This window comes from Stylophora pistillata, chromosome 8 (genome assembly GCF_964205215.1).
Source record: "Stylophora pistillata chromosome 8, jaStyPist1.2, whole genome shotgun sequence".
Lineage (NCBI taxonomy): Eukaryota > Metazoa > Cnidaria > Anthozoa > Scleractinia > Pocilloporidae > Stylophora > Stylophora pistillata.
The window spans coordinates 23,318,484-23,344,103 of record NC_142526.1 but is presented as its reverse complement, the minus strand read 5'-3'; the positions used below and the strand labels follow the sequence as shown (position 1 = coordinate 23,344,103).

Here is a 25,620-nt window from a genome sequence, read left to right as displayed (position 1 = left end):
TGAGAACACCTTGAAATTAAGAAAGTTAAGGAAGGAAAGAAATACCTGACAACTCCTAACAAGGTTAGAGCATTGGCTCTAATAACAAGTTAGCTATCTACGCTATTCATCTGTTTTGAATGATTTTACCTGGATTTAGTAAATGTTTGCAACTCGAAACTAACCCAGTCAAAAATGAATGAAAACTGCTCACTCATAAATGAATAAAGGCAAGATTTCCGTATAACCCCATACTTTATTATGCATACAATTCTTGGATATGAGAAAACAGAAGCAAAACAACAGATTACCTTCGGGACTTCGGATTTGTTTTTGATTAATATGGGGTTATACAGAAATCTTTCCCTCGTTTGTTAAATTTATCATATCATAAATATTTTTTGGCTGTTTCACCACTGTGAAGGAAATGCCTCGTCACCACTCTACTTGTTACATCAATCCATCTGACTGTTAAGTTACCATAGCAACGGTTTAGCCCGTCATATTATATTCAATTTCTAGGAGTGGTCCGGTAGGCAGCTACAAACCTTTTTCAAACATAAAAATACTTAGTGAAATATTTCTTCAAACACTTGCTTTTCCTCCCTTCACTTTTAAATGTAATCACACCAAAAAACCATTGGGGCAAATATGAAACCTTCGGAACTTGTTGTGATTGATTTATACAGGGAGCAAATTAAGGGCAAGGTTATAATTTATTCTGTCATGTTTCATGTCTCACACCTTGGGTCAGTGTGACACTACGGTATTTTTCTTCTTCAAATAGAAACACAGCGCATTCTGCCGGTGCTGCCCTCACGACTACCTCTGAAAGTATTTTTAAGACGACTGTTTCCCTAATTCTGGTTAAGCAGCCCAAATATGAAGATACCGGTGTGCTGTTGCAGAATACCAATAACGTTAGACGAGGTGAGAGAGAAATTCGTGTGATAATCCTCTGTTCTTCAAAGGTCTCGTCCAAACACGTCTCTTCAAAGAATCATTTGCAGAATTTCCAAAGGTGGTTGTCTTAAGTCGATGCGTTTAATTCTTGTATTTCGACTTTCCTTGCAATATCTTCCCAAATGTTGATTCTATCAAATCTTTTGTAAATTACCGTAGAGAACTTCATTAAAATTCTCTTAAAAGTTGTGTTTCTCCTCTCGTTCACAGTTTAGCAAAATTGCCTCATGCCTTTGAGCTCTGGGCTTCTCGAGTTACCTTACAAGTAAGTATATGGACTACTAGAGTTTTCACGGAGCTATGGTAAGAGCTTCGACTCAGTGCTCTTATTTTCAATGAAGAATACAGCTTAAAACGTGTATAACAACAAGCAACAAAAACGACAAATGAATGTCCCACTCCCTACTCTGAATCTTTTTTCATTTTTGGTTCATGACTTTCGCAGGAATCCCATGGACTGCGAACTTGTTGGTGAGAGGCAAAGTCAAACATGACTTCAATAGACACCAATTGCAAAAGCTTTGACACCTAAAAGGCATGAACAACGAATGATGAGACCAAACGACTTTATGGGAAATGCTCGTGCAGATGCATAATCAGTGATTCACTTTCTTATTAGTCGTGAAATAACCTTTTGTAAGGATTATCCTTTTCGTCCCAGAGGTAAGCGTGGATAGCTTCCATCATTCACCCCGTGCCAATGGTGGTTATCATGTATGTGTGCTCAGAGTGCCGTAGGATCTCATCGTTCGATTTATTGTAAACGCTTTTTTAAGTGTCAAAGTTTATGCGATCGAGTGTTTGTCTTGTTGCTGAAACTAATGGGGGACGGATGTCGTGAGCATGTTACAATGAAAACATGGAAAATGCGCCACAAAATTCCAGAAAAGCGAGAAGTTAGCATTTGTAGTAATCATGTAAACTGCTTTCCATATGAAAAAAAAAACAAAAAGGCAGAAGTGTAGAGATGTTGCGTTACACTGGTCTACGCGTGTCTCGGCACGTGTCTTTTATCTTGCACGTGTACGATTGATTATGTAACATACCAGCGACACTGGGCGCATGGGGAGCCGCGGGCAAGCTACGAAAACGTGCTGAATCAAAGTGCCGTTGTTCTTACACGATTAAAGTTGTTGTTTTTAATTTGACTCGTGTTGGTCTCGTTACAGAAGAGCTTAAAAGATAGAGATGGGTGATGAGCTTTAACGATGAAAGCATTAAATCTACCGATACATGACTTAGGGAGAAAGTTAAGCAGGATCATTCTGCACTTTTTTTTAACAGTCCTTTCTTAAGAGGCCTTTCTTGTCCGTGCATTCATTGGATTTGCAGAGTCGTGCTAAGGAAATGAAAACCGAGGTTGGAAGAGAGGTTTTGAGAGCTGAAATGTGGAATGCACGGAGGGATGTAACTGAGAGGAAGCTAAACGTGTAAGTACTTCACTGTGGTTTTTAACTGGGAGTTCAAAGCAGTTCATGTCAATTAAACATAAATAAAGGCATCAAAATACTCTCTATACGCGGCAAGAGTACCATATAACCCCATACATTAATTATGCATTCAGACTAGTAGACTTTGTTTTTAGAGGCTGATAGTTTCTGAAGAAACTGTCTGGGGCTGCGTCGGTGGGGGTAACGAAGTAATTTGGATATATCAACAAAGTTGAAATGGTAAATTGGCCACCGTAACGATTACAAAAGCTGACGTTTCGAGCGTTAGCCCTTCGTCGGAGCGAATAGAGGAATTGTGGGTTGTGTGTGCTTTTAAAGGCAGAAAATGGAGCTACGTTATTGGTGGGAACATGGCAACGAGAAAAACATGAATAAATTAGTGGAAGGAAAAGCGTTCGTTGATCCCTGTGGGATTTAGACTGTCGGTTTGAAAGACGAGCTTTTGTTCAAGAGTTTTACGGCTTTCCGTGCTACCTAAGTGTAAGGAAAGACCGCAGATTGCGGATTACAGATTGTTTTTAAAGTTTTGTCGTAAAAGACAAAGAAGTGGAGTGCATAATTAATGTATGGGGTTATATGGTACTCTTTCCCTATACGCTGCCACTGTTTGAACTATTCCAAACTATTTAGTTGATATGACTGCGGCATTAATTGTTCGAGAAGTTTCATTTGTTCTCTCGCTCCTTGCTTACTGTTGCCTATCTCACCCAGTTGCTCTTAATCTATTTATATGATGAAAAACTGGACTAAATGAAAACTCAATTGAAATGTAAAAATTAAAATTTTAACAGGGAAAACAATAAAGAAAAGAGGGATTTCATGGATAATTCCTTGACGACTGTAAAAGAATCGGCTTTGGATATGACAACTTTTGTGGATACAAGGTTCAAACGCCAAAGGGGCTCGATTCTAAAAGGGGGAGGGAGCTTGGAGCAGGGTATACGTGTATATGACATCACTCTCCATTTTACGCACTTGTTTAACTTAATGGGTGATTAAATTGGTGCGTTTCTCCTTGGTCCTTAAATTTTCTGTACTTCTGTATCTTTAATGGCGGCTAATACCATTTTTTTTTTTTTTAATGAATTGAATTTACGAAATACTGTGAAACGAAACTCGTGTAGCTTGGCGATTTATATCGCTATATAGATATTTCTTAGTTATTTCCAGTGCTATTTTTGTCTTGATTATCTGGGATCTTAGTTGCAAAGTTTATGGGATTACAATGTTTAGGGTTGTGTTCCTTTTATCAAATCTTAATCCGGATTTTGCGATCCAAAATTCGATTGAGGACCAAACCCAGCAAAGATTGCAATCTGAATGATTTACCTCCGACATTTGATCGTGGACCTTCCAGAATTTTGGTCCGGCTAGTAAGTAAAAACCGAACAATCCAGATTGTCTACATCCAAATATGGATTGGAATAGTATCTGAAACGTTTGGATAATAATTGAGTATTTGGAACTAAAAAATTTCGTCGAACAAATCTAAGTCATTTTCTATGAAACATGTTGATACAACAGATAAGTTACTAAATTTTGAGAGTTGTTCTAATCGAGTCAAACATTAGAGAGCTCCTTAACACCGTCTCAACCTAAACAATTACTTTTTGAAAATTAACATGGACTTTTGCGAGATTTTAGTGTGATGATCGGGAAAAGAGCTGTTATCAGTAAAAGAGCTGTTGTCGGTAAAAACTACTGACGTTTACAAAACTCGTGCGAATGTCTTCATCTGATTTGATTAAGAAGCTACTTTCATAACATTGTTGTAAGTCTGGTTAGTTTTCTCATGGATCTCTTAAGAGACCACTAAAGACACGTTTGAAGACCTAATTCAACGGATGACTTCTCGAATATAATCCTTTCAGCTGATCATGACGCGTACGCCACATAAAATCACCATTACAGCTAACAAGATCAGTAGTTATAAAGGCTGATAGTTTCGAAAGAAACTGTCTGGGGCTGCGTCGGTGGGAGTAACGAAATAATTTGGATATATCAACAAAGTTGAAATGGTAAATTGGCCGCCGTAACGATTACAAAAGCTGACGTTTCGAGCGTTAGCCCTTCGTCGGAGCGAATAGAGGAATTGTGGGTTTATAGTTTGCAACATACCAAGCAACTTATCTCACCAAAAAAAAAATAGATAGCAAAAACATTTGACGATGCTTTTTCTTTGTTTCTTTCCTTGCTTGTTCGTTTGTTGGTTTATTTGGCTTGGCATATCAGTTATCAATGTATTCATTGTAGTTGCAGAATAGAGAGACGGAAATGGAAATAAAGCTGTTAATGGAAAACAGCAGGACCGAAAACTGGGAATAGGAAGGAAACGAAGTGAAGCAACGAACTCGGCTAAACGTGAGTTAGTTTTTCAATTTGTTCTTGTGTTGGTCAATCAAGGCAATCCGTTGCTATGTAATGCACCGATCAGTTCGAAGCTTCAACATCCCTCCTTGGGCACTTAACTGTCGTCTGTGACCGGTGAGTGGGGATTTGAACCTTGCCTGGCTGGGGTGGGGAATTTGAACCGGAAGTGTCGAGTCCCATGGCTCAGGAGAAAAAGTCTAGGTTTTAAAGCTTGTTAAATGTGTAGAAAATCACGCTCGCTAATTTTACCTTTTACGGCAAAATTAACCATCAAATCCGGTCTTTGGCTAGGGTAACTGAAAACAATGTTGGTACGGGAGGGGAATTTGAACAAAACAATCTTCCTAAGTTCAAATGCTTGGGGGGGGGGGGGGGGGTGTTGAGGCTTCGAATTGGTCAACGCATAAATCAAGGCAATCCATTACAATGTGACTTGGAGAACGAGGATAAAATTTTCAAGAAACGCTTCCATGAGTTCAACTATCACAAAATATTCAGTTGATGTAGAGATATTTTAAAGGTTTTGTGTTGCTTTTTTGCCTCTCATTGCTCAGATCCAGGAATATCCAGATTGTTGCAAAAGTTTAAAGACTGAAAAATCAAAGCTACCGTAAATTACGATTTTCCTACGGTAGAAACTTTTCAAACGAATAAAGTGCAGTGCCGAAGAAATTAAGAAATGCTTTAAAAATGGCAGTGGGAAATCTCGTGAAATTAAAAGTTAACAGGTTGCGAGTTAAAAAGGGAAGTTTCTCAATCGAAACAGGTGTTAGTATTTTCCTTGAAATCGAAAAGTTTTTGCTTAAAATGTTTTTGCGCAGACTTAACTCAAATATGTGTTAGAAGGAAATATTAACGTAATTGTCATCCGAGATAAGCTCATACTCTTGGTAGAATTCTACATTTCGTGGGTATTTTAAATTAATCAAACGCTGAAGATACGGAGTTACCAGTTTGAGGTCACATTATATACTTTTTAAACCTTGAGGAGCTTTGTTCGAGATCGTGCAATGAGGGTGTTCGTGTCGGTATCTGTCTTAAAGAAAACAATTGAAGTGAATGAATATGTAATATTCGTCGTAAGTTTGTAAGGAACATCGATCGAAGATATTCTAGAAACAAAGAATTTACTGTGTACTCTAAATAATTTTTTTCAGTTTAACTTCCTCAAGTTATGGATAGATTTTTAAAAGAAGTTTAAAGCCTCTGAGTATTTGGTGTAAAACGTTTTAGTAAGGAAAGGAATTTGTTGCATTGCTGTTGAGTTTTCAGTGTTTTTCAGTGAACAAAATTAATTTTCCTTTTTTGCTTACTTTTGTGAGGAGCAAGAGAATTTTCGTTCGAAATACAAATACTCCCTCTTGTTATGGACCCATCTGCCAATAAACAAAAAAACAAATCCTATCATGAGCCCCACTCTAACTTTTCTTGTGTTGTTTTGAGAGATATGAACTCTGTACAATTTCAAACAGAAGATTAAAAAATGTGTGCAGAACAATAAGTTTTTCCAAGAAAGTTGGATATATTCTTTAACAATATTAAAAAATCCAGGCTTTTTATCATAAGGAGATTTCTCAACCTCACTATTAGAACTCACTAAGACATTTAGTCGATTACAATTGTACATTTTATGAGAAAAGAGAACAATTGTAAGTCGCGAAAGTTTCTGAAAAAAATTTCCATAGTCTTTTTAAATGAAGTAAATGTTTGCAAAACAGAAATTATCACCAATAATATTTTCGAACAATAAACTTTGTTAATAACAAACACTTGTACAGCTCAAGCGATCTATTTTTCGCGACGATGAAGATTTTTTCGAGGTGAATAAAAAAAGGGACAATTGTAACTCAAAGGTAGTGCTGAAAAATTGTCTCCGGAGATATTTTACCTCTTTTGATAGGTGCCGAATATTTTTCATCAACTTCATATTTATGACATGGTAGGTGTTGCATAAAATAGCCAATACATTAAAAGGTTTTAACAAGAAAGTTTCCATACTAGTATTTGTTTCATCCACAAAATGGTTATTGCGCACATGTATTTCCGAGTTGGACTTTTCAGCTTTACGTTTCATGCGATTGCTTTTTAAACTGATGGGGAACTGATTAGTAATAATTGTTTCTGATAAAGTTGGATTTCCAGAACAGCAACAGCTGATCACTTGATCATAGTCCCAAATACGTTTTTGTAAATCAATTTCAAATTCATAGTGATTTTGAACATTTTACATTCTTTGCGAAGAAGCAATTTACTGAAGAATCAAGTATTTGTTAAAGGTTAAGTAAGGGATATGGCTGTCTGTTTTAAGTGAAATTATTTCCATAGTGAAAAATGAGCTCAAAACACCATACTCCAACTTTAATGGAATTTGGTAATAGAAAGAAGAAAAAAGAACAACAGTCTCTCAAAAGTGTAGGAAAATATCTGCAGAGTCTGGTAAAAGATATGATAAAAAAATTAAGGCATGATGAAATTTGTAATTACTCAATTTCTCAAGGATGAGAATTCATGCTCATTCAGCTACCGTTTCGTTTGATTTATTAATAAAGAATCGATAAGCATGGGGCAAAGTTGTGAGAGAATTTAGTAAGGAGAAGAAATGTTTGGATTTCTAATTTTTTTGTAAACATCATTCCTTTTTAGTTTTCAAGTACCAAAATTTCACAAGAGTACATGTTACTTCATATATTTTAAGTGAATAAAAGAAAATCTTTTAACGTTGCACATTTTGTGGTAACATTAGTTTTTGTCAATATTTCGCAAAGTATATCCCTGCCCAATTTTGTTTAAGTTAAAAAACCTTTACTGAATTACCATTTTTACCAGATATAACGCGAAGACCCTCTCGTTCTCCAGTAATTGTAACATTTTAATGGATTTTTTATTTGTGTTTGGTAATTGTTTGCCTCTGTGCTCTTGTGGTTCAGAGCAAGACTTCGGCGCACGATAGGACGACCATTTTCCCCGCCATTTGTTTATTTTAAGTTACCATTTCATTGGGAATCTTTTTAATCTTGTGATCTCCGAGAATATTTTCTAGAGATTTTTTTTTTCTTGAGAGAAAGAAATTTTTTTCTTTCTCTCAAGAAAAAAAATCCCTAGAAAATATTCTCGGAGATCTTAGAGTCAAATAAAATTCTGCTCCTTTAAAGATTAAAAAGAAAACTGATCAACGGGGCTCGAGCCCCTCTGATGCGCTTTAACAACTAAATTGAACGACGACTGGGGGGAATCCAGCCGCCGTTCAATTTAAATTGTTAAATGTGCACTACCGCTAGACCACAGAGGCTTTTGGTAAGAAAACTCAGCAAAATTACACTAGAAGTAGGTTCGCTCCCATTGTTAATAAGAACAATAGGTTTACCAAGCACGGGCATCAATATTCGCTTGATTTGAATGTCTAGCTGTGGGTTACACGAAGGACCGAGAAAAGCGTGCAAACCAGAATTAACATAAACAGTAATTTCGAGTGTTAGTAAGATTTATAGTTTTAACTCTGTATGCAATTTTCTCTTTAAGGTTTAAACCCTGAAAAAGAGAAAGCTCAAGACATAATCTCAAAAAAAATGTGAATAAACTGCGACTTTACTCGTATTGTTTTTTTGGTGTTTATTATTCCCACCTCTTACTAACCCCGCAGCTACACTTTCGTAAATTTTAGAACAACTTTCCACTTGCACTACTACTTCAAGACTTAGACTCAAAAACAACTTTATCACCACTTCTCCTGCTCAACTTTACAGACTTTTGAAGTTTGTATCATAGTACTACCGATAGTTTTTGAGAATTACTTCATTAGTCCTAGTACTACTAGACTTTGTCATTGACAATAACTTTTTGTTAGAACTAATACTGCTAAAAGTACACAGATTTTTTTTTACAGTACTACTGCCTGACTTTCACACTTTTAAAAATGATTTTTCATGAATACTTCAGTCTACTGCTAGACTGAGAACGACTTTTTGTTAGTACTAATACTGTTACACTTGAAAAAGATTTGACTTTTTTCTAGTACTACTACTGTGAGAATTTCAGTTTTTTTAAAACGACTTTTTCTTAGTATTTTCTACAACTACTGCTGAACTTTGACAGATTTTTTAACAACTTTTTACTGCAGCACTACTACTGCGAAACTTTAACAGTTTTTGAGAACGACTTTATTAGTACTACTACTAGACTTTGAGAACCATTTTTATTAGTTCCGCTAGACTTCAGATATTTTTAACGATTTATTATTAGTACCACTTCCAGACTTTTTTTTAACGACTTTTCATTAGGTACTACTGCTAGCTAGACTTTGAGAATGACTTTTTGTCAGTACTAATACTGCTAGAATTACACAGATATTTTTTTCCTAGTAATTGTACTATTACTGCTAGACTTACAGTTTTTCAAAACGACTTTTTTTTTCTAGTACTACTATTATTGCTGGACTTTGAAAACGAATTTTTATCAGCACTTCTACTACTAGACATTGGCAGATTTTTTATAGTACTACTGCTAGACTTAGAGAGATTAAAAAACAACTTTTTATTATTACTTCTTCTGCTGGACTCTGAATTTTTCAGCTAAACTTCCATTTTGACTGTAAACCTGCATTATTACTACTAGACTTTAACAGATGTCGAACTTTTTTGATAAGTATCACTACTCGCATATTTTCTAACAATGTTTAGTTAGTACTGCTCCTGCCAGACTTACACAGAATTTAAAACGACTTTGCAGTTGCATGACGCTAGACTGACAGATTTTAAAACAACTCTTCAATTGCACTATTATTAGAACTAGACTGATATTTGAACAAATTTCAACTCGCATTTTACTTCTACTCTTTGAAAGATTTAGCTATATGTTTTTACTGCTAGACATTTATAACTTTTAAATGACTTGTCACTTGCACTCCTACTGAAAATATTACACATTTTTCAGAATAAATTTTTAAACTACTCCAAACAAATGAAATTTTTCTCTACGAGAAATCACGGAATATATTAAGTAATTCACTCAGCTTGACATCGAAAAGAATTTTAATTCTCGTCATCTACTAAAGTAACGCTTGAATTAAATTTTAACATCTACTTTCTCTGCTCAAGTAAGACGTACAAAACATTTCTTAATTCGCTCCGACAATTCTTGTTATTGGCTTGAATAGACAGACTTGAAAACTTTCTCTGGTTTCTTCCTTCAGTGATGAAATTCAAGCAACCTGCAAAAAAGAAAGTACATGAAGAATGCTCGGTGAACACAATAGAACTGCAAGTTTTAGAAGGGTGATAATGACTACAATCAATCGCAATTTCGACCTATTATTTCTATCAACAATGGGAGCCAACCTACTTTTAGTGAAATTTTGCCGTGTTTTCTTACCAAAGCCTCTGTGGTGTAACGGTAGTGCAAATTTAACGACTCAAATGAAACGACGGTCGTATCCCCGCCGTCGTTTAATTTAAGTTGTTAAAGCAACACCAAGGGGCTTAAGGCCCCGTTGGTCAGTTTTCTTTTTCCTTTTAATCTTTAAAGGAGCAGATATCACTTTAATTTTGAGAGCTCCGAAAATTTTTTTCTGAATTTTTTCTTTTGCAGAAAATAATTTTCGAAGCTCTTGAAATTAAATGAATTTCTGCTCCTTTTAAGATCAAAACTCCTCGAACAAATCAGGCAATGTGCATTACAAGAATACAAAGGCGAATAAAAAGAACAATTAAACATAATAAAAGAAGAACTTTGGGAAAAAATATTGGAATGTTAAAATAAAAACATTCGACATGCAGAGCATTTCCTATTTCAAAGGCGGCAATAACTTTTCCTTGCAAGCGTTTCATTTGTTTCTTTTTTTTCAACTTTATCTGCCTTTAGAGATAACTTTCATCCTTAAGATTCTTTCATGAAGACTTTTGAAATAAATTTGAAAAGTACTAATTTGTTTGGAATAAAGAAGTTCTTAGAAGCTCTATATGTTTTTGTTTGTTTTTTCTTAAGTATTGACAGATTAGTGTTAAATTTTTCACTTACAAAACTTTTACCACTGTTCAGGAAAAAAAAAAAAAAGAAAGAAAAGTACGATTTTAAATAATCCTTCTTTTTTGTTAACATTTCCATCTTCTTTTGGCAAAACAATAATTAATTTAAAGAAAGGCCACTATTTGCAATCTGCACATTTTGAAACAAAAATATCTTATCTCTTTATAGACGGGTAGACTGATAAACAGCTAGAGCACCAAAGGAACACATCGAAATCTTTCTTGTAAAGTTAATGAGGAAAGGCCAGGAGTACTATAGGGTCAAACTAAAGGGAGAAAAGGGCACTGTATCCGAAACTGATTAAGCAATAATCACAAGACTATTTATAACATAACCAAAGTAAAGCGCGCGCTCTCATTGGTCAATTTAGCGTCCCCCATTTGCCCATGGGTGTACGCTGCTGACGTGAGCAAATGCAAAGACTATTTTTCCGCGCGCGCTTGTTTTTTCTGGTCGCGTAAGATTTGTTAAATAAAAGGGAACTCTTTAGCTACAATGTATCAATGTTATGTTATAAAACAAATGGTAAACACCACAGCGTACACTATTGAGTTATGGATGCACTTGGGAGGTTTGCTAAGCACTCAAGAAGCTAGAGTCACTCTCGGCTATCGCCTCGAGCGACTCTTACGCTTCTTTCGTGCTTGGCAACCTCCCGCGTGCATCCATAACTCAATAGTGTACGCTGTGGTGTTTACCATTTGTTAATTGGTGACTCTCATAATAATGGATTGTCCTTTGTGCAGGAGTTACGAGTTTTGATGGAAATTTACCAGTGATCAGTATAAGACGTTACATGTTTCGTGAGTTCGTCATATTTGCATGTCTCCAGACCTGTCACACGCAGCAAATTTAACCCTCTTCCTCCTTTTCTCCTCCTCGTTTAGATCATTCGTTGTCGTAAATGACCACTAACAAAACAAGTAAGTGAACAACTAACCTTTGGCTGAGTTCTCCTACATCTCTGTCATTTCCCATTGCAAGTTCACTATCCTCATTTTCAACCCAAACTTTTATTCCCTTCTCTGGATACTGCAAATCCAACTGTAGAATTAGTTTTACAACAACATATCGCAGGTTATTAAAGGACTAGGCCTTTCCAGTCTAACCTCTACGAAAGAAAAGATAAGTGTTACAGTAGTAACAAGAAACAAGAACACCGAGAAAAGGTTGCCATATATAATGAAGTTATTGTGACCAAATAATTTAGAATGGGTCCAGATAAAGAAACCTTTCGTTGAGTAACTACTAGCAAAACAGTAAATTGCTTAGTTCACTTACATCACTCTGATTCTGTTTTATTCCATTATTTTGTAACCTCGTAATCCTCCTTGTCCATCGCCATATCGCAGATTTTATTTCTACCATTGGACCCTACAAGTAAACATCGAGCAATTACTTCAAAGGAAAACTTCATCTTGGTCGTATAATAGCCGGAGAATAAAGGCTGATAGTTTCTAAAGAAACTGTTTGGGGCTGCGTCGGTGGGGGTAACGAAGTAATCTGGATATATCAACAAAGTTGAAATGGTAAATTGGCCACCGTAACGATTACAAAAGCTGACGTTTCGAGCGTTAGCCCTTCGTCGGAGCGAATAGAGGAATTGTAGGTTGTGTGTGCTTTTAAAGGCAGAAAATGGAGCTACGTGATTGGTGGGAACATGGCAACTTTTTCACAACCCACAATCCCCTTCGCTCCGACGAAGGGCTAACGCTCGAAACGTCAGCTTTTGTAATCGTTACGGTGGCCAATTTACCATTTCAACTTTTTTGATATATCCAAATTATTTAATAACGGGAGAGTCTCGTTCGGAGCCGTACCTTTCAGTGACGTAAGGTTCACGGTTTACTATCTGTTAATAGAGGTCGGTCATCTCCAAAATTTAATCTTCAATGTAATTCATGGTCTCACAATTTAACCCAGTGGACTCCTAACAATCGATTGATAAACAGCCTCACGCCTAACTATACGCAGAATTCCACTCAAGTAGTCGAAACGTAAACAAAATCAAGTTTCGGAAACCAGCCTTGCAAGCTATAGATAAGTTAGTCGGTCATCACAAACTGGAAACAAACCTCAGATGATGCGATGCTACTCTCTTCTTTCCCTTCCCTTTTACTTCTTGACCTCTAGATTAATGTTTTCATTCTATGCTGGTAAAGTACTGGTAATAACTAAAAATGTATTTCTTTTTCGAATTCGAAAAGAAAAACTCCACGGATAATTTTTTTATCAGATGAAGTCCAGGCTGTAATAGACTAAGGTATACCATTTTTTCAAGACTTGTTCCTTTTTGTTTTTACTCCTTTTCAAGATCAATACTCTTTGCTCTTTGGAAAGATCTCGAAATTAAGGGAATATTTGATCAGCTAAACCGTCCCTACAGCTTACACAATAACCATTACGTATTTCTTTGACACCAGCGTTTTACCATCAACAGAAACAAAGTGATTAATATATTCATCAAACCAAAAGCTCTGTCGGGCAAGAGATTAGATGATTTTTTTTTGTTTTAGAACCCAGTTGAATCTTAATTGCAGTCCTTTTAATCCAGGTTGAAGCCTTAAACTAACATGAGTGACCAACACAGAATTTCTCCCCACAATATTGATACAATATTAAGCCGGCAAGCGATGATAGAGATTAATATCAACAAGGGGATAATCAGTTGATCCAAAACCAAATTCTCCAAACTAACATCATAAGAATTGTATGGTAGACAGTAAGGAGAATTACTAATGAGATCTTAGGAGTGAAGGGGTTAAGCGTTCAAAGCAGATCAGACGCCGGTACAAGCTTCGAATGCGTTATGAAAAATTGAATTACTTACTGTTGGAGAAATTATAATCATGTAATGTGATTCGTTGGATAAGATCTTGTGACACTCTCTAAGGAATTACACGTGCTCTTCTAGTGTATCATCTAACTATTAACCTCGCAGTTTCGTTGTTCGTTAGTCACGGTCGCTGTTGTAATCTTTCTTCGGATCGGAATAAAGATGAATTTCTTAATACTTACCATAGAAAATGTTGTCCAATTTATTTCCTTCCTCGAATTTCTTATTCCGAGATTTTCATCATTCCCACAGGTAGCCCAAGCTCTCTTTGAGAACCACACAAGGAACACAGAACGAGAGCTTGGGCTGCCTGTGATCATTCCACGCTTGACGTTGCGCTGAAGAGAGAACCAAAACACAAGATATAGTTTAAATCAATTTCAAATACGGGTGTACCCTTCTTTAATTAAGTACATGTACTTTAGTTTACTATGAATAATAAAGATCAATGTCTTGATCAAAAGAACTCAATCAAGATATCGTGAAAGCTACCATTCTAATACAGTGAAGTACTGTTACATTTGAAATCCTCTAAAAAGCAACTCGAGATAAAAGTAAATCCATGCACACAGGACTAATCATAACACCCATGGCATACTCCGATGATCTGTGGCATGAAGATACCAGGAGCCCCGCTTCTTCTAGTGGAGGGGCTTCCTGAAGTATTTTGACAGATCACTGGTACCTATTTAGACTATTTATATTCTGGGGTGCACACCTGGGGTGTCAGGGAAGCTATAAGTGCGTTTACAGCGAATCTAATTTTGACATTCTATGAGCATAAATGATTGAATGCAGATTAAAAACTAGTATTATAATAGCAATAAAGAGAGATAAATAACTACACGAGAAAACCTCGAAGTAAAAATTTTCTCACCGTTGCGTAGAATGTCACGCGATGCAATAAGAACCTTCATGGCGGATGCAGTTGGGGAGTAGCGTTATTGTGTACCGTGTAGGGAATACCTTTCCTATTTGTATTCTACACTACAATTTGATTTTCGAGGGCAACGTTGAGGCGCCGTACTTCTGTTAACTATGGATTTACACTTAGGTTATGTACCTCAGGAAAATGTCGAGACATCAATCCTCGAGCTCGATGTTGAATTTGAGCCGCCCTACTTAGCAACTTCCAACGAAGAAACATACGCTGGACTTGACCGAATGAACCATACTGTATTTAAGGTTTCAGCTGTGGAAGTGACGTGTTTTGTGGTTTCAGAGAAGCTGCAAAAGACGCTTAAATTTCTCAAACTTCTTACGCTCTTTCCACGTGCAAGACTGATCGCAACTATGAATACTAACTGATAAAAATGATTTGTGATTCAAATTTGTTTTCCGACTTTAAAAGGCGGACCGAAAAGCACCGATTAGCTCTTCGGTCACAATCGTTCGTAGAATTCCGACGAAACAAAACTGAAAAAAGAAAATAAATAAATTAAAAAATAAAAAAAAAATTCGTTGATTATCATTATTCAAGGAACTGATGTAACTTGCTCGAGTTGCCTTGTTACCTCTATCAAACGAGTGTAAAACGAATCTTTTTATTTCTTTATTTTTTTTTTTTGAAAGGAGACTTGTTGTCATAAATGTGATTGTTCGTCGTAGTTATGATACACGAAAATAAACGTTGGATCGTTTGTCTTATGATTCAGTCTCTATCAATCTTGCTGAGACCTCAAAATTTCTGCTGCCATATTTCTAGTCTTCGTCAAGCGTTGTGGTCGAATTGTGGTCGGTATCCCTATGTGGTGTGATGATTAGCTGCTATTGTTGCGTTGGGAACGCTATCATTAGACAGGTTGATGTTGTATTCTTTATATCTATCTATGAAAATACAAGGAAATGTTTGAATAATTTTGAAGGAAGGTTGTATTTGGAAGAGAACCTCCGGCCATAACGTTAACCTACAAGACAAGAAAAGTGAGCTGATCACTTGGATTTTGGAAATGGAGTCTGAATCCCAGATCTAGAGTGCAAACAATAGAAACGCTGGACATTTTTCCAACTGATTTGAAAAGTGCTGGCACCAAGTTTTCCTCTTACCTCTGTTTCAAATCAGAGGCTATGAAAAATGCTGCAAATGGCTTTAGGACTGGCAGAGTGGGACACAGTTTGTATCATCAGATCATGGGGGAGAATCTGGGTAGCTTTTAATCGTGTCCAAATAATCTCAAATTGCATTGGTTTTCCATAATCTGGCACTGAGATATTTCTGGAACCTGGCGCCACCCTATCACCCAATGAAAAGTTAAACTAAAGCCCGAACGTTCGTGTTTTCCCGCGCTTCAGGCAGTTACACATGTTTCCATTTGGAGTTTCATTTGTTAATCGCGACATCTTGGTTTTTTTGTGATTGGTAGGTTGGGGTTACTTTGATTTTGGTTCACAGGACATCCAATCAAATACGACTGTAAAGGGGGGCGGGGGATGGGGCGTTTTTAGGGAACATTCTTGGTTCCTCATTTCTTGGGAACCAATTTTTGTTACGGATAGTTTTTCAAAGTGCCTAGCAATGACTATGTTCCAGTTAATTTTCAAAGGTACTTTTTTAATAATTAAAAACGTAACTTGACACTGATATTTCACAGCTTGCTCGAAAGTATAGTTCTGTTTCTTCCGAATCTTTTTTTCTGTCTCGTCTGCAAAAAGCTTTTCTTCTCCAACTTTCATCTCGTTTTGAATGAAACACAGGCCGACCAAGTTAAAATCAATGGTGTCCTAAGAAGAAATAATTAAAAAGAATGTTTGCCATTAAAACTAAAATGTAAGTTACGGTGGTGGAAGCTCCGTGATGGTTGTGAGGGAAAAGTTTTGATGAAGAAGAGCCACCCTCATGGAATGTCCACTGCTAAATCCCTTAGTATTAATATTAATTTTGATGTTATCACTATTATTATTATTATTATTATCATTATTATTACTTTTATTACTATTGATATCATATCTCATCTGAGATATGATCGGCAAATAAGCGACACCCCGTATACTTTTTTATATGTAGATCACGCCACGGTATGCAGACGTGGAGGCTTCATTATTCAAAGACACAATCAGGAGCTCCTGACACAATCAATTGCGTGATTTAGAAGCCGAAAATAATTTAATGCTAAAGATAGTGTGCAATGATGTCCAAATTGAACCGGTACTTCAGGAGATAAATGGAGAAGTGCTGACACCTGGTACGAACAGAGCAGTGGATGCCCGGCTCGACATTCATGCTCGTGGCTTCTGGGAGCGGCATGGCCCTGCTTTTTTTGATGTAGGGGTGTGTTACCCGAGTGCAGAGTCTTATAGAGGGCTCACCACAAAACAAATCCACCGCCAGCATAAGAGTGAGAAGAGAATGTACGCCAGCAGGCTGCCAGAGGTCGAACAAGGCTCCTTTACACCATTGGTATTTACTACCACCGAAGGAATGGCAGATGAATGCAAGAGGTATCACTGTAGACTAGCTGAACCTTTATCAACCAAGAAGGGGGAGGATTACCGCACTACAATGTTATCTATTCACCACAAAGTCTCATTCGCCCTTCTGAGGTCTGCGCTGCTTTGCTTGAGGGGCTCACGACGTACGCGAAGAGCTCCGTTGAACATTACAGATAAGGACTTTGAATTTGATAAGGAACTAGCGAGATTTTCGGATAAGAGCGTTTGAAATTCCTATCATTTAGGATTAGTATGGGCCTGTGGAATCGGTAGCGAACTAGCAAGATTTTAGGAGCGTGTACCCACTAGGTTTTCTTTGATTTTTTTTAAGTAGACATTTTAATGCATTATTCGATTTTTAAGCATTTTATCATAATTTTTGAAAATATTTTTAGTGATTATAGTGAATAAAGGTCTATCATTGTTAAAAAGTGTTATCATTTTTATTACTATCACCATTATAAATATTTGTTAAGGCATTGAGAACATTATTTCTGGGGAACTCTAGTCAAAGCCAGGAATACTACTTGGTTTTTTTTTTTATGTCCTTGATTTATCTTTGATCCATGAAATTAATTACAAGTGAAAAGTTTTTTTAGATAAAGCATTATTACTTTGTAACTTAATAAGTTTGATAAAAAATTATCTATTGTTCTGTACAATTTCAAAAATGAGATTTGTTGTTATTAGTTATTCACAAGAAAGTTTTTTTATTGCACACATTCAATTTTCAAAAACTATATTTTTTGTTTTAATTGGCAAATGAAGTTCTCATTATTACTATCAATATTACTATTATTATTACTATTCTTTTTATACAGTTAAGAGCGACCTTATATCATCAAAAACTCTAAGGATGCTCTACATATTGAAATTTGATGACTCATTAACCTCTTGTAAAGTATAGGGAATTTACGGAGCAGTCCCTTTAAAAAACTTACCCTCAGACCGTGAACAGATGGTTTAATCAATGATGATCAGTCAGTCACTGGTGCTATGATCTGGCTATGGTGAACCCTGAGAATGTAGTATTTGTTATTACTTGAGCATCACAGTGCCAAGAAGGAAAATGAGTGGCAAAAGGGTCACAGTGCAGCGGCAGAACCTCCAAATCCAATTTACACTATGACTAATAATGCAAATAATTTAAATGCAGTCAGTTTGTTTATTCATCAGTTAACCAATCAGTTAGTCAGTCAGCAGGTCAGCAAGTTAATGTGTTATTCATTCAGTGAGACAGTTCACTACTCAGGCACATGATCCATCATTAGCCATTTACTCATTCTGTCAGCCAGTAAGACTATGAGTCGGTCACAAAGTCAGTGCATAATTAAGATTGGCAGTCAGTCACTTGTCAGCCCACTATTTGGCAGTCAACTACAAAGTCAGTACACACATACCATTGATATCTATGCTAAGTTAATAAATTATTATTATTATGGTGGGGCCATCAATCAATCAATTTTTTCAGTCAGTTGTTCAGTTAGCTATTCAGTCTGTTTGTCCATTCATATGTCAGACTGTTAGTGAGTTAGCCAGATAAGAAGTAACCCAGTCATTAATTTTAATCAGTTCATTGGTTGGTTAATTGATATCCATCACTAAGTAAGTAAATCAGTGAATTGATCAGTCTGACTCAGTCATTCAGAGGGTTAATCAGACATTCAACCACACAATCAGTCATTTAGTCTGTCACTCTGTCAGTCAGTTCACCTGGTCCAGAATTAGTCACTAACCCATTCTGTCAGCTTAAGGAAGCCTGAGGAAATGCTATGGAGTAATCTTACGACAGACTTGCATTCTATCCAAGGGAAGAAGCAATACTACTTGTTGCTTCATGCTACAAAAACTAAGATAACTTGGCTTGGAGGAGGTATTTGCTTTGAGTGCAGACTGCACCTTGCCTTAAACATTTTGCAAACCACTCAGTCCAGAAGTCAGTGAGACACAGTTAGAGCATCTCTCAGTCCAGCAGTCAATCACTCAGCAGGCCTGTCAGTGCATTAGTTGTTTATCAATCAAACAGTCTCTCACTTAGTCAAGCAATCACTCAATTAGTCAGTCACTCAGTTAGTCCCTTAGCAATTTGATCAGTCTATCAGCATGTTGATTGGCCAGTCAGTCAGTCACTCAGTTTGTCCATCAGTCTGTCAGTCAGTCAACCACTCAATTCACAATTTAGACAAAAAGTCTGTGCATCATTCAGTCCAGCTGTCAATCATTTAGCCAGCCTTAAAGTTCATAGGAGCAGCAAGTCAGTCAGTCATCCAGTCAGACAATAATTCATTCAGTCATTTAGGCCATTCAGCTGTCACACAATGAGTGCATAATTCAGTCCAGCAATCAATCATTGAGCCAGTATGTTAGTCCAGTGGGTCAGTCCGTCACTTATGTGTAGTCAGGCAATCACTCAATTACTCCATTTTCCCAGTTTGTCAGTAACCTTTCAGTCAGTTGATAGGTCAGTTAGTAAGTCATTCAACCACTTTAAGTCCACATGGCCAATGCATCATTCAGTCTAACATTCCTTCACTTACAGTGTAGCCAGCCTGTCAGTCTGCTACAGGTAGTTATCAAATGGCCATTCAGTCTGTCACTTACTTAGTCAGGCAGTTGATTAGTCAGCCAAGCAGTTGATTAGTCAGCCTTTCGGTCAATTGATTGGTCTGTTAGTCTGTTGGTCAGTGAGTTCATCACTCTGTCCCTTAAAAGTTTTGTTTATTACAAGTCTGTAATAGTTTGCTTTATGTTGAGTCGAAGCATCCTGCTCTAAATTTATGAATAACTTATAACAAGCACTTCAAAACAGTTTTCTTACCTCAGTAACTGCCTCCTGGTTAGCTCAATGGATAGAGCACTAGACTGTTGTGTAGGAGGTCAAGGGTTCAAGCCCCAGCCGGACCAACACTCAAGGTCTTAAAATAATTGAGAAGAATATGCTACCTTTCTATAACATCAAGTAATGGTTAGATATTCTAGTCTTCTCGGATAGGGACGAATTAATGGAGGTCCCGTTCTCCTACAGGGTTAGGGTTAGGGGTAGGAGACGTTAATTTTCCACGCACGAGATTACTGTGTGATGGATGTCCTCCTCTGGGGTGGGATGGGTGGGATTTAATGGGTGGACTACTCGCATGGATCACATATGTTCCGCTCTAGTCCTACCCTACTGTGGTAATGCAGTGAAAAATGGTGAGAAATAGTAACAAAGTTCCACCCATTTAAAATAAAATGGATGTCAATTCACTTTACTTTTGTACATGTACATTGTACTTCTTATACCACCTATAGAAAAAAACAAACATTAAGTTCCATTAGATTTTCTGCTGGAGTTCTTAATGATGGGTGGTGACTCCTCTCAATAGTTTACCTGTATGTGTGTCAACAGTAGTACATGCACTGGTAGGTCTTTAAATGTGACAACAGATAATTTTGTTGATTAATGAAATTTTAGTCTGAGTGGGACGATTTTGCAAAATAGTTAACATGTTATGGCTTTGAGAGAGATATGAAACATAAGCAAGGTCATGACTTTTGTGAATGTAGTGGCTCCTAAAGGAGCCAGTTTTGCTATAGGAATAAAAATGAACTAACATTCTCCAGCTTTCCCTTGACGATCTGCAATGATCGGTAGAACCCCCCTGAAGGTGTCCAAAACATTTTGCAGACTTCTCCATATCAACTGTTTCACTGCAAAATCTTGAGACCCCATTGAATAGTTCTTCTTTCATTCTCCATTTTACCACCACCTGGAGGAAATTCTTTAAATTATGCCTCAGTATTTAGATTAGATTAAGGTCCATGATCTCTGGAGGAGTCATCAACTAATTTATTCAGGTGTTTGCCACGAAGTTGGTGACTACAGGCAGCTTGTATGCTTGGAGTCATTTTCTTGCTGGAAGCAGTGGCTGTCTGAAAAGTCAACCAGCTGAATGGCAGGAGCTCTTTGTTTGGTATCTAGGACATGTGAAACTTTGCATCATTGATTCGCTTAAATGTTACCATTTGTGCTGGTCCTCTGTTTGAGATTTATCCCCAAACACAAACTTTGATGGGATGTTTAAGTCAGCCTCTCAGCTTCGGCCACTCCCACTGTTGATAAAATGTTACTTTGCTGGGGTTGTGGAAAAGAACTGAAGACTTTTCTGTGAATAGAATGTCACTGAACTGTTTGTTCTACTATAGGCACTTTTCGTTGATCTCTAGTCACTTCACTCTGTTGAACTTGTGAATTAGTTGGCAGTAGTTTGTTCCTGATTGCACCCAACCAAGCTTATGTTGAATACATCTGACCTTTTCCTCTGATAACTGCATGAACCCTTAATCAAAGAAGGGTCCTTCTAGTGAGCTTCAGTTAAGTCAATGTATTGTTGTGTTCCATTCTAGTGTCATAAAAATTCAGCACCTCAATGGTAAAGCCAAGAGGTGGATGTCTGATTCTCTCTCTTGAAATCTCTGCAAGAATTTGATCACCCTCCAACCCCACATCTTCACATTTTCTTTAGCTAGGATCTTCACAATTTTGGTAGGGCCTTTTCTGTTCAAGTGAAGCCTAAGAGTTTCTAATTTTTTTCACATGTTTAATGGTCCATGATGTTTAAACAGTTGAATGATTAGACATGGCTGTGTGTGATGATACAGAAGGAAGAAAACTTTTGGTTGCTAAGGGGTTGGCAAGCACCAGAAAATGCATTAAAAAGGGAAACAATAAACAAGTAAATTTGCACTAAAAAATAATAAACTTGGCCAATTCAAGGACAAAGATTTTGATAGGGTAATTATAAATTCAAATATAACTTGACATACAGTCCTATAAACTATTCGAATAAGCCAAACACTCAGCCTGTAGCAGTTTATTTGTTCAATTTACAACCAAGCATTTCAATGTGACTGATCCAAGGCAATTCAGTCTGATCCTCAGTAAACAAACTGACGCATACAGTACCTCTACTAGAATAGTAAATGGTGAAAAAGAGAGGTGCCAAACCTTTCAAACACAGGGTTTTCCCTGACAAATGTAGTAGCAGGAAAATTGTGTACAGCAATAGAAAATAATTCTCAATGACTGATTGAAAATTAGCTTAGGTGATCAAAATTAAGTCAGAGAAATCTACATAGTGACTAGATAATGCTATGATCTAATTAAAAGACATACAGAACACCATTAACCAACATAATTATAATGTACAGTGGAAACCATGTAAACAATTAGCATTATTTTGAAATCCTTCACATAAAAGAGCATTAAGCACCTTTCACAATTCTGAATGGATGATAAGGGCCCAGGCACACCAGGCTGACAAAATTGAATTTGCTCCACCAAAAATTTCAACTAAATTTGTCTAAACCTGCCAAATTTTTAACCTGTCAAAATTTTACAAGTGCACTGCAAAATATCTGTTAACCACCAAATATGAATCACATGAGTATTTGGACCCAGGGATTCAGGTAAAACATAAACTTGAGACCCATAATAGCTGTATTCTAAGTATCCCGAGTACTGATTGTCATGCAGCATCCTAAGGTACAAATCTTCTGTCTTCACCATTTATTTGCCTTGTAAAAATTCAATATTTTGGCAGCCTTCTGCCTGAAAGACTCATGGGAAAATGAGATCAAATTTTCTTGATTTAGGTTTTCCTTCACGTTGTGACTTGTGAATTGAAAATCTGTCAGATTTCACACCTGAGGGGCAGGACAATGGTGCCAATTTGTAGATTAGTAAGGCTTGGCAAAATTTGGTAGGGTAAAAAAATCATTGGGTGCACTTGTCTCACAGACATGATGACAGATGTTTTTCCAAAAGCACGGGACCTCAAAAAAACAAACAAACAAAAAATGATTGCAGGAGTCTGCCGGCTTGTCTCAGTTACTTCCGGTCTACATGTATATGTACACATTAGGTCAAAAGTTAGGTGCAGAGGCACAATGGTTATGCAAGAGCACAGCCCTATTTCAAAATCAAAGTACCCTAAGCCAATCTAAATGGCTAGAAAGGAGTTTCATCCTCAGGCAGCAGAAATTTTTGGATTTTCAAAAAAGAGAGAAACGCCTCGCAGATTTACCAAATCGAGATGATAATAATGCACACGTGTACATTTTTGTTAGACGAGTTGTTCTCGCAGAATATCCGCATAATTTTACCAGACTTCTAGTTCACATCGAAATACAAAATAACAGAGAGCGTAACACTGAAAAAAATAGTGGTGAAAGCATCTTTTCAGCCGGTTTATTCATTAAAATAATGGCTCACCTGAACGTCAAATTTGGTCCCCATTTCAGAGTTTTCCGGCCGCTATGTATGATTTTTTTTCATTGACACACCAGCAAAGAAGGGACAAGATGTGTTGAGATGCAATTGATGATTCGGTTTCCGGTTTTGGGCTTCTTTTGGTGTACGAATAGGCAGTAAACTCCATCGATCGTTCATTTATAATTATGTCTCGATGTTTACGTCGCCATGTTGAATATTTTACCTCTAAGCGTTACACGCAGAATCGCGCGGATACACGCGTTTAAACCGCACAAGGGACGTCGTTCAATGAATTCAAATTCCGTTTCTCTCCCAGCAAAGACAATATAAGAATTAAAGGCTTCTTGGAGCTACCTCATGGTATGGTCTTGATTACTCAAGAGATAGGTTAGAACTTTGACTCTTTGCCATTTCCTTTCAATAGCCGTGACGTGTCTTTAAATGACCAGTTGATAATTAACATTAAAAACGTTGGTCAGAGCACGATAACTTGGAGCTAAGTAAACCAACAGACGCAAGATTAGGTTTCACGATTGCGTTAATGTAAAAGTCAGATAGACTGACGGCCGAAGTAACAGTTACAGAAATATCGGATGATTAAAGCTAAAACTGGTCAAAATTCAATCTTCGCCGAAGCAAGTTGTACAATTTTAACTGAGATTCACACTCCAGGAGGAAAATTGCTTACAAGGAAATTAGGTGGCGAAAAGAAAAGTCGAATCAAATGAAATCTGTAAAACATAAAAAAGGCGGGTGGAGTGGGAAGGAAGTGTTGGGGAAACACAAGACGCAATCAGGTGCTTTTTCCTACCTCCTTGGTGCCCTAGCCGCTTCCTTCTTGCTTCACAACAGAGCAGAGCACAGTCCAGGCTTCTTTATTTGTTTTCTGCGAATAATACATCAATTTCTTCACACTTTCATTAAATCTTGGAAATAAACTTTATTTTAGACACGAACAGAGGTGACTTGAGCGTGTATACTCTTCACGGCTGTACTCTTAGGAAGCGCGCTTGTATGTCAGGTGACGGAGGAAGGTCACTGTGTTGGTTAAGGATATTGTCGGAAGTACTTTCCGTGCTTCCTTTTTAGTTATTTTTGCCTTCAGCTATTAGGTAAGGGGGTCGGTAAGTGTTCTCGTTTCGTAGAACTTCAAATCTTCCTTGTTGCTTTGTCGTGTCTTGATTTCTATTTCCGGTTACGAAGCATTACGTTCTTGACATCGCGTTGACAACATTACTGGTGACAAATTTCAACATTACTCGATGGGTAATCTATCTGTCATCGCATAATTGTAAGTGTTTTCTAAAGTGGTTTAGGTTTTGACTTGAGACAGCCATTTCAAACAAATATTTTTAAGAGGCGATTTTGTTTCAACAATTATCTGTTTTGTGCGCTTTTTTCTCAGTCGTTTATCCTCACAAACCTGGTTGAATATTAGTAGGGTCATTGAAAACAGGTGTAGATGCACATGTTATCTTCCCACAGCCCCAGGCTATCATACCATATCTTATCAGGTATTCACGGATATATTTTCAGTTTCCCTGTTCGTAGGAATTCAAATAATACGACCTCTGAATGTGTAAAACTTAATTTTTCAACTCCTTTTAAAAGTAAATGCAAAGGATCTGATTTCATAGCTTCAAAGGTCTATTACTCTATCTAAAAGTCCTCATTCAAATAAATAAAAATTGAATGGTCACAAGACATTTTTAGAACCATTGTCTAGCGATGAGTCTGAGTCACTCTGCGTGGGAATGAGAAGTTAGTTTTCAACTCCACCTAGAATTTTCCGCTTTCGAATTTCAAAGTGTGAAATTCATGCTTATACTGTAAACAATCCCTCTAACTGATACCCAAAGTATTTTGTCCACCCACATTGAATTATGGCGGCAAGCAGTCGTTAAGTTTCTCAATTCGACACTCTTGAGTAGTTCTCTTGACTGTCATTTGTTCTAATGAAATTTCGTTGTAAATCATGCGTAGGCCACTTTACAGTAGCTAGGATCAACAGCGAGCCACCCAGTTGAAACGCTCTTTTAAACGTATAATTTACCTCGCGCAATTTTCGGTTTGTAGCTCTATGTGTTGACCACTGTTATATTAAGAGAAAATGTCTGCACCCTTTCAACCGAGATTGAATTTACAATTTCTCACAAAATGGGACAGATTTTTTTATGGATACGTTTATTTAAATCGCTTAGCGACACTACATACAGAACAAACTAACGACATACAAACTGCAATAACTGTCACATCATGTTGGTATTTCCAGTTCATTTATAGTTCTGCGGTATCATTATGATGGTGCAGCATACTAG

General features: G+C 37.0%; 1 protein-coding gene and 1 long non-coding RNA gene across 11 annotated transcripts; one reads left to right on the top strand and one right to left on the bottom strand.

Annotated features, from left to right (window-relative positions):
* Positions 1-2,024: 2,024 nt before the first annotated feature.
* Positions 2,025-8,357, top strand: LOC148725574 (uncharacterized). Its single transcript, XR_015990781.1, has 3 exons — positions 2,025-2,372; positions 4,647-4,754; positions 8,283-8,357. It is a non-coding gene; the product is annotated as an uncharacterized LOC148725574 (long non-coding RNA).
* A 22-nt stretch (positions 8,358-8,379) lies between these two features.
* LOC111335594 (uncharacterized) lies at positions 8,380-24,034 on the bottom strand. 10 transcript variants are annotated; one of them, XM_088730697.1, is made up of 7 exons: positions 19,868-23,296; positions 17,991-18,178; positions 14,498-16,341; positions 13,803-13,958; positions 12,066-12,158; positions 11,725-11,816; positions 8,380-9,969 (listed from the first exon to the last, which is right to left on the bottom strand). In XM_088730697.1, the coding sequence occupies exons 4-7, from the start codon at positions 13,938-13,940 to the stop codon at positions 9,948-9,950; spliced, it is 345 nt and encodes a 114-aa protein (XP_088586823.1). In that variant the 5' UTR covers positions 13,941-13,958; positions 14,498-16,341; positions 17,991-18,178; positions 19,868-23,296; the 3' UTR covers positions 8,380-9,947. The 10 variants fall into 10 exon arrangements, with proteins under 10 accessions (XP_088586823.1, XP_088586830.1, XP_088586828.1 ...); XM_088730704.1 differs by adding an exon at positions 23,303-24,033 and having other exon boundaries at positions 8,381-9,969; positions 13,803-16,341; positions 17,991-18,066; positions 19,868-19,964; XM_088730702.1 differs by adding an exon at positions 23,303-24,026 and having other exon boundaries at positions 8,381-9,969; positions 13,803-16,341; positions 19,868-19,964.
* Between the last annotated feature and the right edge of the window lie 1,586 nt (positions 24,035-25,620).